At 54.2% G+C, this 15,979-nt stretch overlaps 1 protein-coding gene across 1 annotated transcript in view; it reads right to left on the reverse strand.

Annotated features, from left to right (window-relative positions):
* Nucleotides 1–15,588, reverse strand: part of TACC2 (transforming acidic coiled-coil containing protein 2) — a 158,785-nt gene extending 143,197 nt beyond the window's left edge. The window contains exons 1-2 of the mRNA XM_042780410.1: nt 10,343–15,588; nt 9,463–9,576 (exon numbers count right to left, since the gene is read on the reverse strand). Coding sequence (XP_042636344.1) covers nt 9,463–9,576; nt 10,343–15,588 — 5,360 coding nt within the window. The remainder of the gene's footprint in view (nt 1–9,462; nt 9,577–10,342) is intronic.
* Nucleotides 15,589–15,979: the final 391 nt, after the last annotated feature.

Genomic DNA, 15,979 nt, shown 5'->3' on the forward strand with positions numbered 1-15,979 from the left:
ACCTGCATCCACAGGCTGCTAAAATATTTAACATCAGATGACTAATAGGCCTCAAGTAAAATCTGAGGTGAGACGCTGACTGGGAGGGGGCCTGTGGACACCGCAGCCCCCGGCCAGCTTCTCAGGACGAGAACGACACAGAGAAGTGATGATGAATCATCTGCACCATGGCTGTGCAGATCGGTCCCTCCCAGGGCAGCGAGGGGCACTGTGTAGGTGAGGCCACCAAGGGACTGTGGGCAGGGCGTCTGCTTTTAGTGCTGCCATTGGGAGCCCGCTGTCCGGCCTGCCCAGCCCCCTTATAGGCCGGCTCAGGGGTCGGTCGAAGGCTTCGGTTTGAGGAACATGAGATTAACCCAAAGCCTCTGCCTGACCCAACAATAGACCCCCTCGGCCCATGCTGACCCTCGTTACTGGGCAGTTGTGTCAGAGTACCCAGCAGACTCCAGCTCAGACATGACCCGCTGGTCTCCCGCGTGCAGTCTGACAGCAGAGACGACAGGAAGCAACAGGGCACCTGCGGGACACCCTGGGGGCCCGGGCACCTCCAGGCTCCACACTGGCACCGACGGTGAAGATCGCTTATTTACACATGAAAACACTGGGTCTTGGAGCTGCGCTGTCCTACGCTGTAGCCACTAGGCTCATGTGGCTATGTCAATTTCAATTAATTACAATTAAACAAAATGAATAATTCAGCTCCTCAGCCACACTAGCCTCATTTCAAATGGCACGTGGCTAGTGGCTGCCGTATTAGTGGACACAGAACGTGTCCATCCCTGTACAAAGTTCAAGTGGACAGCACTGTCTTACAGAGGAACTTCCCCAAGGTGCCACCTGGCTAACAAGCCAATGACCAGGGCTTGCACGTGCATTTGATGTCTGAGACAATGTTCTAGAGAGGAGCTCTAGTCCTATCTCTAACTCGTGTTAGCTCTCTGACCCTGAGTGGGCCATGTCACCTGTCTAAGCCTCCACTTCCCCATAAAGGAGGTCCACACACAGAGCCTAGCTAAGGGCTCAGGTGAGGATGAAACCAGACGCTGGACGTGAAGTTCCTCCGGAAGCAGAAAAGCATGGCCCAGAGGAAGGAGAAATTGCCAAGTACCTGAAGCACCTGTTTGATGTCCTGTGTTCTCAATAAAGAGCTCACATACCCCTCATGACCTTGTAAACACCTGCCCTGCGTCACAGGATAGAAAATCGGTCCAAAGAGTGGCACCCCAAGGTCGGAGAGCTGGAACTGGAGCTGGACCACTAGCCCTGGGCTTATCCTATCTGGACCTGACAACTGTCCCTTCTCTTCTAGAAGTAGGCATTGCAGGGGGACATGCCCTCCCCTGGGAGAGAGTGCAGGGGTTCAGGACAGGCATTGAGAGGACAAAGTGGCCCAGGCAGGCCGTCAGGGCCCAGGTCTGCTTCTAGCCTGGCACTGCTCAGCTCACTGGTCCCGTCCCCACTCTGTGCCTCAGTTTCCTCCCATGAAGCGAGGGGCTCATCAGGAACACCGTGGAACTTCCTTCCATCCTAACAGCTAAAAAAAACTCACTGCCATTGAGTCGGATCTGACTCATAGCAACCCCTCCTTGGGTTTCTGAGGCAATATTCCTATGGAAGTAGATTGCCCTGTCTTCTTTCCGGGCAGTGGCTGATAGGTTTGAGCCACCAGCCTTCTGGTTAGCAGTCAATTCCTTAGGCACTACGCCACCAGAGCAGAGTCTGGGATATCCGCTCCCAGCCTCATGAGCAGCTTCCGCCCAACAGCAGTAACGAAGGGCCTGGGAAGAGAAGCCAGGTCAAGCCGGACACAGTCAATTTGGAAAATCACCACCTTCCCCGGAAAGTGGCAGCGAGCGGCTCGTCCAGCCAAGGCCCAGGTGCAGCTAGAATAGAGGCACGGGGGCGGTGGTCTCATGGTCAAGGCCAGGCATCAGCTGCAGGCACCTGGATGCAGGAAGCCAGTCCCCCCTGAGTAGGGGCCTCATAGACAGTTTCTAAAGAGACTTGGCAATTCTCCAAATGACGGCTTCACTTCTGAGGAGTCTGCTTTACAGAAGCTGCAGGAGACCAAGCCTTACAAGGAGCATGTCCCCCATTTGCAGAGCGTCTGCTACCTGTGACGCTGGGCCTCTGACCTCGTGGCATGTAACCAGCTGCTTGTGGCCACACAGAGTTCGTGGGTCTCCATTTGACAGGCACGGAAATCAAGGCACAGCAAGATCAAACGGCTGGAAACAGCCTTGAACCCAGTTCTCTGTGGACCACCCTCCCGGGTCTGTCATTATGCTGCTTGGCAATCTCCGGCCCTTTCTCCTTTTGCTTAATTCCCAGGCTGCTTTTGAAGAAGTACATTTCCAACTGTTACCATTTTCCTACTCACTTTCCATATGCCAGGTGTTTTACTAAGTATTCTGGAAACATTCCAGTTTCCTCCTAAAACAACTCTCACAGGGAGGGGTTGTGTGTCCCATTTTACAGCTGTGGAAACTGAGGATTGAGACGTGAAGCCGTTTATCCAGGACACAGCCAGTAGGAGGCCAACGGGCCATGAACAGGCCAGTCGCACTCCGCAACCTCCCATTTGGGAAGAAAGTCTGCCGTAATTGAAAGGAGTGTCAGTGTTGTGGCACTATCTTCTCAGACGGGAATTGAAAACAAGGAAACCCATGCCACAGAAAATCAAACCCAGAAGGATCACAAAGGGTAACGTCTGGTGTCCGGGCTTTATCTTCAAGGAGAACTATGCTCCAGTGCTTTTTTTCCTTTTCCTAATTTATACAGCTGTAGCCATCCCCTGAAACCTTATTCTTAAACTTGAAAACATGGGGTCACAGCTGGTAGTTTTTAGAAGGGGGAGGGGAGAGAAGGAAGAACAGGGAGTGAGTGGGAGGAAGACGTGGGCAGGAGAATGTGGTTCTCGGTCCAGCCCAGGACGTCCTGGGCCTGAAGTCAGCTGTCCCTCTTTGTCTTCCTTCCTCAACTTTCAACCCAACTGCCCTCCATATTTAGCCTAGGTCTGTGCACAGCATCTGGGATTAATTTAATTCCCTCAAAATACACTAACAACTGAAAACGACACCTTTCCAACCATTTCCCAAGGTGGAAAAATAAAATGACCCCTCAAATAAATATTCAACAAAAACAAACATGGTGATGTCCACACTTGATGATCAATCCAGAACAACATAAAGGAACATCAGTGGTGTGTAATCAAAACTCAAAACTCTAGGCTTTCCACCTGCATGGAGGACGGTCGTCCACAGAGTGACAAGATCTACCTAAGCATCTTCTGTAGAACAACGTGCAAACACAGTGAGGCCATCTATGTGTTCCAGACTCTGCCACAGGAGGGGCCACACAACGCCCAGAGGCACCAGCAAGCCATCTGTCGGTGCGGCTTCTCAGATGGGGTGGGAAGCAGGAGCCGGAGGTACGCAAAGCGTCAGAAGATTCAATCCAACTTTAAAAGCTGGGAAACACGGTGGTAAGCCCGTTGATTGTCATCTGCATCTATAGGTGTATGAGAATGCGTCATCAAACCATCCTGTCACCAAGCTAGGAAAGGGACATTTCTCAAATACGGAATCGGAGATGCAGGATCAGCTCTATTCAATCTGCAGACCTGCAAAATCCGGTAGAGTCAAGAGTGGCATGCTAGCCACTAACCAACAAAAGAGGAGACAGTCAGGATTTGACCTGCTTTGCTAGCATGGTGACAACTTAAAACATGACTTTTCTATTGAAATACAATATGGTGTGCCAGAAACCCAAGGAAGGGTCACTATGAGTTGGGTCCGACTCAATGGCAAATAACAACAACAACATGAAAGACACACACACAATTATAGAAGAAAACACCATCCCCGAAATGCTTCTACATATACATCATCACTTTATGCTACATGGTGCTGCTGTTGTTGTTGTTGTTGTCAGGTGTCATCAAGTCTATTTCAACACATAGCAATCTCACGTGACCAAGTATAAATTATGGGAACAGATCCCTAGGTCATGCTCTCACAGAGCCACTGGGTGGGTTCGAACTGCCAATCCTTCCATTAATAGCCGCACAGTTAACCGTTGCAACACAAAGGCTTCTTGAGCAACGCAGTGGTTGGTAAGAAGCAATTCCCTCTCCTCAGCCATTAAAATATTTTAGCAAACAAAGGATGTAATACTGGGAAACAAAAATGGCTGCAACCTCAACCCCAAGAGAACAGATTCCAGAAACAGCTTCTGCATCAGGCAGAGGTTGTGGTCATTCAGCTCACTGCACAAGAAAAGCCCATCCCACAAAACTAACAGCAGGGAACCTAACGTGGAGTCCTTGAGTGGCAGAAATGGTTAAGTGCTCAGCTACTCACTGAAAGGTTGGGGGTTCGACTCTATTCAGGTCATAGGAAGGCCTGGTGATCTACCCCTGAAATGTCGGCCACTTGAAAACCCCCATGCAGCGCAGGTGCACTCTTACACACAGGAGACTGCCGTGAGCGGGATCGAGGGGAATCCACTCCACAGCAACGGGTTGCTTTGGGGCTTCTTCATGAGCACCAGAGGGTTGCAGGCGGTCTCTGGGCACTAACGAGATCAGTGCTTAACTGACTTTAAGGCGAATTTATAGGTAAGTCAGAGCAGGTGCATTTCCCTTGAAATTTTATTTACTTCGTTATTGTTGATAATATACACAGCAAGACACACACCAACCCGACAGCTTCTACACGTTCAGCTCAGAGACACTGACGCAGCCTTCGAGTTGTGCAACCGTGCTCCCCATTCTTTTCTGAGCTGTTCCTCCCCCGCTCACGTAAACTCACGGCCCCTAAAATTCCTGTCTAATCTTTCCAGTTGATCCCATCTAAACAGGCCTTAAAAGAGCACAGCACTCGAGGAAGACCTGTTTTACTGGTTAAGCGGAACTACTGTCAGTGTTAAGAAGAATTCAGAGGGTATTTTGGCCTAAGATTTAAAGATTATCTCTGGGCAACAATTTCAGGGGTTCATGACTTTCTCCAGAAAGCTGAGAGTTCATAAGAGTTTGAATTCTGTTCTGCACATTCCTCCCTGTGCACCAAACCAAACCAAACCTGCTGCTGTGGAGTCGGATCCAACTCATAGCGACCCTCCGTGGGTTTCCGAAGCATTATCTCTAAGGAAGTAGAACGCCCAACCTTCCTTCTGAGGAGTGGCTGGTGGGTTTGAACCGCCAGCCTTCTGGTTAGCAGCCAAATGCCTTAGGCACTATGTCACCAGAGCTCCTCATTTACCATTACTTCAGTGCAAGAAAGGACCTCTGGTACTGTAGTGGGTAAGGCATTTGACTGCTAACCTGAAGATTGGTGGTTCAAACCCACCAGCTGCTCCATGGGAGGAAGATGAGGCACTCTACTTCTGTAAGGGTTTACAGCCTTGGAAACCCACTGGGGGTCACTATGAGTTGGGATTGACTCAACAGCAGTGGGTTTGGTTTTATGGTTAGTGCAAGACAGGGCTAGAAGAAGCCTTTTCAATTATTTAAAAGCTGCATGTGCAGCTAGTGAAGGTGACTGTGAGGAAGAATTTGATGCAAGCAGGGGTTGATTCAATTGTTTCAAAGTGAGGGAAAATTCACATAATATTCGAGGGCAAGTAGGAGTGGTCCATAAGTCACACATTCACAGGCCGGGGATTGATTGCACTCTACCTGTGTACATTATCTCATTGAACGATACAGCAACACAGTGAGGCAGGCACCACTATTGTTATCCCCACCCTACAGATGAGCAAATTGAAGTTATCTATGTAACCAGTAGCCACTCCTCAGAAGGAAGGTTGGGCAATCTACTTCCGTAGTGATACAGCCTCGAAAACCCAAGAAGGGGTTGCTATGAGTCGGTCCGACTGGACAGCACACAACAAAAACACAACAATGTAACCAGTAAGGCCAGAGCTGGGCTGAGTCACAGCTCCTGCTCCGACCTTCTTCTCCACCCCTGCTCCTGGCAGGTCCCACTGAGGTAGCCACCCAGCTTCCCCAGACTGCTAATGGGTTTCATGTACAACACCCGCTCTCCCAGGACACGTCACATGCACCACTGGCCTTGGCCAGAGGATCTCTGCCTCCGACACCTACCCAGACCCTGGAAGTTTCACCGGAAGGGCAGAGCCTCCTCCTAGTGTTTGTGCTGAACTGGTCGGAACGAGGTTGCCTGGCAAAAAGGCGTGTGCCTTTGGAGTCCTGTAGGAAGGCCTGGCCCTCTGGGTCCATTGTCAACAGCTGTTAGAACTCTGAGAGGCTGGGTGTCCCAGATGGCAGCTATTCATCACACAAGAGCACTTGAAATGGGACTAGTCCAGGGTAAGATGTGTCATGAGTGTTAAATACACACAAGATTCCAAGGACGTGGTGTGGAAACCAGAATACAGAGTAGCACACTCGTAATGTTTATATTGATTATATACTGAAAAACAGGAGCCCTGGTGACAGAGTGGGCGAGAGCTCAGCTGGTAACGGAAAGGTCGGCAGTTCAAACCCACTAGCCTCTCCATGGGACGAAGATGACAGAGTCTGCTTCTGTAAAGATTTACACTTTTAGAAACCCTGGCGGGCAGTTCAGAATCTCTGCTACACCGACAGGTTTAGCAGAATACACTGGCATGATTATGTTTTATGTACTGGGTTCAACAAAATATAGTATTAAAGTTCATTTTGTTTCTTTATTGTTTTCTAATGTGGGCACCAGAAGAACATGTAAGATGACTTCCGTGGCTCATGTTATATTCCTATTGGATGGAGTTGATCTACATATTTTGTCTTAAAAGTACAACGCTATCTGTTGTAGCCTATCTTATGTCATCAATCCGAAAAGGGGTTTGGTTTTAACTCATAAATTATTAAGCATCTGCTTGCACACAGTGAGAAGCCATGATGGCTTTGCATCTGGATGGATGGAAAGACAGAAACTCCAGGACACGCTGTGAGAGCCAGGCCTCGCCCTCCCTAGTCTGTGAAGAAAGCTAACCTAAAGGCCCTTTCTAACACCTGGGAGAAGTGCACAGAGCAGGCATCTGCTCAGAGGCTGCTGATCCTATGAGTCCCCTGGTGCAGTGGGGAGGTGAGAGCTAGGGTCCAATCAGAATTCTTTCAGGGAAGCCTCAGCCTACAGGAGGGAGGGAAACCAGCTGCCAGTCAAGTCGACTCCAACTCATGGCAACCCCCGTGTGTCAGTAGAACTGTGCTGTTTTCAATGGCTGATTTTTCAGAAGTTCACCAGGCCTTTCCTCCAAGGCACCTCTGGGTGGACTCAAACTTCCAAACTTCCAGTTAGCAAACCATCTGTTCCACCCAGGGACCCCTGGGAGAGAGCCCAAATCACAGGGAAGACATGCTCATTTCCTTCAAGGACCAGTGCAAACGCTGGTTCTATAACCAGCTAACCAGACACAGTGCTGTTCAATAGAAACAGAAGACAAGCCAAGTACACGAGCCATGTATGTGAGCCAGATACGAGTGTTCTGGCAAACACATTTAAAACAGGAAAAGGAATACACAAAGTTAATTTTAACAGTGTATCCAAAGTATTATCATTTTAACCTATAACCAACATACGATTATTGATGATGCGACCTGCATCTTTTCATACCAAACCTTCCAAGGCTGGCATATATTTACACTGGCAGCACATCTCCACTCAGGCGCACCACCTTTCCCAACGCCTCAGGAGCCGCAGGTGGTGAGTGGTTGCCATAGGGGACAGTAGCTCCAGGGTAGCTGAAAGGCTACCGCCTAACAGACCTCCACCCAGGGCAGCGTGAACAGAAACACTGATAAACCCATGTGACTTCAGGCACTGTGATTCACTTTGGCAAAGAGTTTCAATGGCAGGGGGGGAAATGACTTTGTAAAACTTCACAGAGAAAGAAGGGGGAAAAAAAAAAAAGCCCAGTAGCTGAAAATACACTAAAACATTAAATAACAGTAATCTCTCGTAAGTGGGATCAGGGATTTTCCTCTTTTCATTCATATCTTCCTATACCTTCCAAGTCTTTTAGAAAAGTTCTGAAGTATTTAAATTTATGGAACTCCCTGTCTGCCCCTGAGTTTCTGGAGAAGATGCTGAGAGCTCAAGGCACCGACAAAGCGGCAACGGAGCCGTGTGGGCCTGGGGAGGGTTTTCTGAGCCGGATGTTTTCCCATCCCTTAACTGGGAATGGAAGAAACACATCCCCACAGGGGCTCAGGTGCTGAATCAGGAGCGGAGAAAAGCGTCACGTGCAAATGACGTGGCCAGCTGTCAAGGAAGCACATGGTGGCTTCTCCCTGGCCCCTGTGCTGGCCCAGTTGTAAGAGTCGCCAACGTAGGACAGCAGAGGTGGCTGGGTCTCTCGTGATTGTCTAACTCGAAAAACAGGTGCTCGTGCATTCTTCCAGCATGCGTAAAATGACTATCGAGCCATGTACGAAGTGCCCACAGCTGCTGGTAGGGCCCACGGGCTGCCAAAGGTACTAACTGAAAGTCCAACTGCACCCAGCTCGTGCACATGTGTGCCCATGTGTACACACACATTCCTACACACACACACGTCCATTCACACACACACACAGAGCACTGTGGCAGCCAAAGGCTTCGTGGGCCACACAGCTGGTTCACAACATGCCTGTGTTTCCCCAAGTCTGGACTTGTGAGCAGAAGCATGTAACCACCGCAGGCAGCCTTTCACTTCAGAGAACAGGCGCACGCACATGGCAGGTGTGAGGGGCTGGGGTTCACAGTTACACAGTCACTTCTCCTCTCGTATTGGGCTCTCTGTAGTGTGACTGCTCTTGGTGGCTAGACAGTCCTGCTTCAGAGAGCAAAGCAATGTTTAACCCTTTGTCTCACAAGGTAATAAACTAAATTAGTGGCTGCCTGGCGCTGGGAGGCAGGGCAAACTGGAGCGATGGCTCAGGGCAGAGGGTTTCTCCAGGGGCCCATGAAGATGTTCTAAGATGGCCTGTGCTGATGGCTGCACAGCTCTGAATGCAGTAAGAGCCAATGAGTGTCCGCTTTAAAGGCGTGCACTGTCCAGCATGGGAACTGTACCTCAACAAAGCTGTTTGAACTAACAAGTTCAGAGACAAAAGCATGTCCATCTATCCTTCCACACCGAGCGTACAGTCCCAGCAGGCACTTTGCCGGTATAAGGGGTAGGGGTGACTATTACCTTCTTTCCTAAAATCCCTCAAGTAGGGGGGAGGAGCAGTTTTGGGGAGGCACTGAGTTTATGTGAATGCCAGTAGAATATTCCAGAAAGGGACAGTGATAATGGTGGCACAACATGAAAGACGTAACCAATGCCACTGAATTGTAAACGTGGAAGGTGGGGTACTGGAGTGTGACTTTTCACCACACGTGCACACGTGTGCACACACATATCCCTCCCTTTTTCTTGTCAAATACCCCATGGAAAGCATCATGGTTCCCCAAAGACTGGTAACTTCTCACTGACCTTTCTGCTCCCCTCACACCTCTGGCCTCAGCTGAAGTGACTTCGCCAGGGACGCTTGGAACATCCTGCTCAGAAATCAAATGCGAAGGGGATGGGCCAGGCCCAGGGCTCCTCCTGGGATAAAGAAAGACAGCAGTAGAGATAGTAAGTGGACGGGAGAGGCATTCCTCGCTACACCCCATGGAGAAAGCCCATTCCCCAATTACACCTCTAGGTGGTCTCTACCCAAAATGCTTAGGAACAAGTACCTCCAGTCACTCAGCAGCTTGGAGATGCTTTTGAGTTATTTTAGCCCCACTGCCTAACTAAAAGGAGTTCTGGTAGCATAGTACCTAAGGCACTTGACTGCTAACCGGAAGGCTGGTGGTTCAAACCCACCCACCACTCCTCTGAAGGAAGGTTGGGCAATTTACTTCCATAGTGATACTGCCTCAGCAACCCAAGGAGGGGTTGCTATGAGTCGGGTCTGACTTGATGGCACATAACAACAACAACAGCCTAACTAAATGCAGACCCAGAAGCAGATGTTTCTGAGCTCCAGGAAAAACATATAACCACCAATTCCCCATGACCTCCTACCCCACAGTCAACCACAGACAGTTTATGCTTTCCAAATATACTCGGTTAGAGGAATTAAAGAACACGAGGAAAGGAGTAAGACATGTTAAACGAACAACTCGTGCACCTCCTCCTGTTTCTGTCACACTGTTCAGGATCTTAGCACATCCAGAGAGGATAAGCACGTACGTTTAAGCAATTAGTTGGGGAAACTTAGCTTATGAAAAGCTGCCCTTCTATTGGATGGATTTGTATAAATCGGATGGGGGAATCCCTCTGCCACTGAGCCCACATCGCCCTGGGAGTTCATTCTGTTAAGTACCTGTGAGCAGGGAGCTCTTCAGGCATCACGTGTGGCAGCCTCTGGTCCTGGGTTCCGTCAGGTTCCGGAGGTGAGGAGACACACACCTTTCCATCCCCGGCAGGAGTGGGGGGTGCGGGCTGGGTTTGCTGCTCAGCCTGCTGGTACCCGGCCAGGCCATCCACGTGCAGGGCGGCTGCATCCTCCATCCCCAGAACCCTCTCTGAGGAGCCTGGATCCTGGCAGCTTCCTGGCAGCCTCACCAAGGCTTCGGCCGTGCCTGAAAACACCCCTGTAATACCTGTTCCGGGCAGGTCACCAGACGCACGTGCCCCTGCCTCAGCTGTGTTCACAGTGATGTCACCCTCTGCTTCCTGAGCAGCTCCGGCAGCGGTGCTGGGCTCCAGGGGAGCGCCCATCACTTGGTGAGCGGAAGGCTCAGGGGCGGTCTGGGAGGCTAGGGCCTTCTGGGTTCCCAAAGTCCCGGCAGCACCTCCCTGCCTCCTCTCACCCCCGTATGTGTCAGAGGCACAGGGCTCACTGCCGGCCTCGGGCACAACCAGAACGTCCCTGGGCAAAGAAGCCGCTTCCAGGGCATCGGTGGTTCCTGGCACATCACCAGGGCCCCGTGTGCGGGCAGAGCCCCCGCCACCATCCTCCCCAAGCAGGCTGTTGCAGACGGATGCATCCTGGAGCCGTTCTCCAGAAGGAACTCGGTCATCCTGACTTCCATCTTGCTGGGGAGCCCCCTGGAAGTCAGCAGCTCTCTGCACAGGAATCTGCACAGACCCTGGCCCCTGCGCGCCCCTCCTCTGCCTCCCATGGGGCTCGCCTCCAGGCCCAGCTTCCCCAGCTGCCCCTGGTGACTTGGTGTCACCCCCTATCTGTGGGGCACTACTCCTTTCCTTTCCCGCACTGACATCTGGAAGGTTCAGCTCTGTGGTGGGCTCTCCTGGGGCTGCGCCCTGAGGCCCCACATGGGAAGTCACAGCGTCCAAAGCCAACTCTTGCTTCTGTTCCTTTGAGTTCACTCGGAGAGAGCCCTGAGGTGCAGGGAGAGGGGTGACAGCCTCTCTCTGAGCCCCATCTAGAAGCCTCTCTAGGCTCAGTGGCGTGGCAAGGTCCTTGCCCACTACACTGCCCCCAGCGCCTGCCTTTCCTCCTGGTGCACTCAGGGGCCAGTCGGCGCCCAGCGTCCCCAGCACAGACTTCTCAAAGATCTTGGTGATGTGCTCCCTGAAATCCGGGAACCCAGCAATCATGGGGGTGTGCTTGGAGCCGGTGTCCTCGCCCCCTGATGCACCCTGGCTTGGCCCCTTGGGGGGCCCCAGCACCCCCTCACTGCTGCTCTCCTTCTCCCCGGTGGGCTCACCTGCCCTGCTCTCTTCATGGACAGGGCATGCCGGAACCTCCCCAGGGGCTGTGGCCGCCGTCTCCTCTCCCGTTCTCGGCATCCTGTCCAGGTAGGGCACGGAGTCCACAGATCTCTCACCAGGCACAGCTTCAGGGCTGCCACGGCTGTGGCCCCTGCTGGCTGGCTCCACCAACAGTTCCCCAGCTGTGGCTTCTGGCTGCAAGGGGGAGGCCGGGCAACCAGCGGATGGCTTCGTGGTGGCAGCATCTCCCAAGGCAAACAGGGGCTCCCCCAGGGAACAAGGGCTTCCTCCAGGAGCTGGGGCACAGAGTGGGGAAGCAGTGCTCCCCCCACTGCTCTCGGCACTTCTCCGGGCCGCCCCGTCTATCTGCAGATAAGGAGTATCAGGGGCAGCCTCTGGTGGGGCCTCAGCCAGCAGCAGGTTCTCTGGGTCAGAGATGGCCTGCTGCGTAGCAATGTCCAAGGTGTTCCTGGGGGCTCCACTCGGCTCCCCTGCAGGCAGTGAAGCACCCCAGCAGCCGGCAGGGGGTTGCCCAGCTTGGCAGGGCTCACACGGGGAGGAGGTGGACATGTCCTCCCCATGGGGGGGACAGTGCTCAGGCTGCAGGAGGCCAGAGCTCCGAGCAGCTTCTCCTGGCTTCTCTGAAGTCCTGGGCACCTCAGGGTTCCCTTCCTCAGCGTCCCCACCGGTCACAAGTGCCACACCTTCACAGCCCTGCTCCGTGGCCGATGAGCTACTTCTGAGAAGGTCTAGGGGCTCTGCGTCCGAGCTGCTGGGCCACTCCATCTCTTCCAGTGGGGCCGGCACTGCTTGCTGTCTGCCTGTCTTAGTGTCACCACACAGCTCCCTCTCAGGGGCATTCTGGACAGGTGTGGCACTGGGTCCAACGGGCACAGGAGCTGGCGGGCAGTGTGGCGCATCCGGGAGAGGAACTGTGTGTGGATGGCAGGGTGGAGCCCCACCTGCCATCTGACCCAAGCCCCAAGGCGGGGGCCGCACATCAACCACGTCAGAAATGGCATCCTCTGGACATGCTGCCTCATGCTGCCCGCCTGCTTCCTGAGCGCCAGCCGGCTCCTGCCCAGGCTTGCTCGGCCCCTGCCCAGCACAGCAACTTTCCTCTTGGCTCAGGGCACCTGTGAGAGAAGAGTCTTGGGAGGTATCTGCTGCCGAAGGTGAGACCCCCAAGGACCGACCACCGCTGCACGCTCCCTCTCGCTCACTCTCCCCCACTGTAGGCAACTCCGGTCTTCTTGGTGCCGACAACTCTAGCCACTCTGTTGGAGAAACTTCCGGGACTGCATCCCAGGGAGGTGGTCTTGCAGGATCAGCCAGATTGCCTTTGGGCAGCTGACTTTGGATTTCTGATCTGGAAGCCTGCTCCTGTTCTCTCTGAGGGGGCGAGCTGGCATCCTCCCTGGGTTGCACAGGGACGTGCACTTGGGGAGAATCTGGGCCCTGCTTCTTGACACCTGCACCACCTGGCGGGGCCTCGTCTCCACTATCAGGTGGCTGAGGCTTCCCCTTGAGCACATCAAAGGGGCAGTCGGACTGGGACGGCTGGAGACTGGTCTCAGAGGACAGTGAAGGCCTTGAGGATGGCTCCGCTGGTGCCCAGCCATCTTCCAGGGAGGGTGGGCTTCCTTTTTGGTCTGGCTTCAGGCTGAGGGTCGAGAGCCCACTGTCCACTGCCAAGGTCTCCCCCTCCTTGGGGCGCTGTGACACATCAGCACAGCCTTCCTGCCCTGCTGTGTCACACCCCAGTCCGTGGGGCTGCCCTGGGGATGGCAGCAGGCCCTCACCAGCACAGCCACCTGGCCACTGCATGGACAAGGGGCCCAACATCTCTATTTCAGATGGACTCCTCACCTCCTGGGCTCTGGAGCCAACCTGGGCCACAGGAGTTGACAGGAGATCTGACCTCTCGGACTCCAAAGCAGAAAGAAACTCTGTTCTTCCCAGCTCTCCCCTGACCTGGGGGGGTTCAGGACATTTAGTCTGCAGTTCAGGCCCCTCCCAGATGTTTCCTTTGGGAACAGCGTGGTCACCAGCCCCATCCGGCCAAGGACACGAGCCTGGCTCCTGCTCACTGAGCCTGCTCGGGGAGCCGGATGCATCGGCCAGGTGTGTGTCTCTTGCCACCTCCCAGGTTTCAGAGCCCAGAGCTGGGTCCTCTGGCCTAGAGCTGGGGCTGTCCACGAGCCCAGGCCCCTCCTTCCTGAGTGGCGGTGTGGGCTCTACGCCGGGAAGGACGCTGCTGTCAGCGTCACCAGTAAGCTCTGTGGCCTCCTCTTTGTGCACCTCGGGGCCTAGCTTGCAGCTGAATACCTGGGGCTGGTCAGCCTGTAGGGTCCCAGGAGTGGCACCCCTGGGGTGCTCTGGGGTTTCCCCTTGTCCTCCAGGGTCACCTCCAGGCAATCTATGCTCCTCGTTGGCCACAGCCAGGCTCACAGCTCCCTCAGGGGCCTCGACTCCATCCTGGGGCCTGGGTGCCTGGCTGGCGCTTTGGTCTGAGCCACTGAGAAAGGGAAGGGGGAGCACTTCCTGTTGGGCTTGGTGGGTTTGCTCCCAACTGGAGAGGGGCCCGCTCTCCTCTGTGGGCGAAGGGGCAGGGATGTCCCTGGGGCCCCCTCTGGGCCCCTCTTCTCCACGTCTGAGGTCTGGCACACACTTCTCCAGGCCTGCCGGCCCCGCCTGGGCCAGCTCTCGGGCTGAGTCTGGAGGAGCTGGTGGCTGAGCCCCAGCCTCTGCCTCCCGGGCCAGCCAGCCAGGCTCCTCTGCAGCTGCAGGAGTGGCTAGATGGGAAGAGAGGCTCCAAGCAGGGACCGTGGCCCCAGCTGGGGTGGGTGGCGAAGTCTCAGTGCCCTCCAGCAAGCCCCCTTTGGGCTGGCCACCTGCTGCCACACAGACACAGCTATCGGGCTCGGTCTCTCGAGTGTCCGTCTGTGCAGGGCTCTCAGCATCGCTGGCATCCACTGTCTCCTTCCACGAGCCTCCAGTCCCCGGTGGCCAGGCAGGCCCCTCTGCAGGCGGCAGGTGTGCTCTCATCTGCTGCTGGCAGCCTTCCCAGGAGGCAGCACCCGCCTCGGTTCCCTGAGCAGCCCCAGAGGCCCTGAGGGATTCTGAGTCGTTGGCGGAAGTCTGAGGCAGCTCTTCCACTTGGTCTTTTTCTCTGTCTGAGGCTCTCGCGGCTGGGGCTGGTGGGATCTTTTGGAGGCCGAGGTCCTCCGTGCCAACTGAGCTCTCCTTGGCTGGCTGGGCTGCAGTGGGGGCCTGGGGGGCTCCTTGTAAAGAACCCACCCCCAGCCTGGATTCTGTGGAGGAAAAGCCACCTGCAGCCTCGTTCCCTGGAGACCCTAAACCACCAGGCTGGTCACTATCTCCACATGGCTCTCTGAGACATGCTGGTGACATTGCTGGCCACTGGTCACTGCCGTTAGAGGAGGAAGAATTCTGTCCCTCTCTCTTTGGCTCTTCTGCTCCTCCACGACTGCAGGTGGTAGCAACCGCACTGTGCTGAGCAGGACTGCCCCCTGCAGAGACAAACACCGCCACATTGTCCTCCGGGGCATCTGGAGAAGGTTCCTTCCTGGGGCCTTGGACCAGGGGACCCTCTTCACAGGCCACTGCTGGGCTGGCCAGGCAGCCTGCTGGGGGCCCCTCAGCAAAGGGCATGGAGGTCACGAGGCACTGCTGTCCCCAGGGTGGTGCTGAGCAGGGCTGTGGGGAAGCTCCTAGCTCCCTGATGTCCTGTGGGTGCTTCCTTGGCGCAGTCACCTCTGGGGACACGATGCATGGGTCCAGGCTGGCTGCAGGCTCAGAAGTAGAGAGGGAGCCTCCGTCCCCAACGCTGCCAACAATGAAAACATTGAATGTCTCACTGGTTGTCATGGATGCCAAGGACAGAGGAACATCGCAGGCAGAAGCACCCCTGCCCCCACCCCAACAAAAGGCCACCAGGTACTTCAACTATTCAACATGCTGTACCCCCAACCCCATGCAACTCCTTCCTCCCCATGGAGAGCCTCCCCTGCTATAACCATCACACAGGCCCTCATTTCCCTCCCAAATCAACACAAGAATTGCAAACAGAAAAATTCCGGAGGCGGGGCAAGATGGCGGACTAGGCAGAAGGATTGCACAGACCCTCTTCAACAAAGAAAAGGGAAACCAATAAATACAGACACAGAAGATAATCTTGGAACCCTGAGCCTTGAAGGAAAGGATGCAGATTTGGACTAAACCCCAACTAGCAGAAGAATTTGCGTGAAAATACCAAAAA

The sequence above is a fragment of the Orycteropus afer genome, unplaced genomic scaffold, assembly GCF_000298275.1.
Source record: "Orycteropus afer afer isolate SDZICR_OR568_19922 unplaced genomic scaffold, OryAfe1.0 scaffold00038, whole genome shotgun sequence".
Lineage (NCBI taxonomy): Eukaryota > Metazoa > Chordata > Mammalia > Tubulidentata > Orycteropodidae > Orycteropus > Orycteropus afer.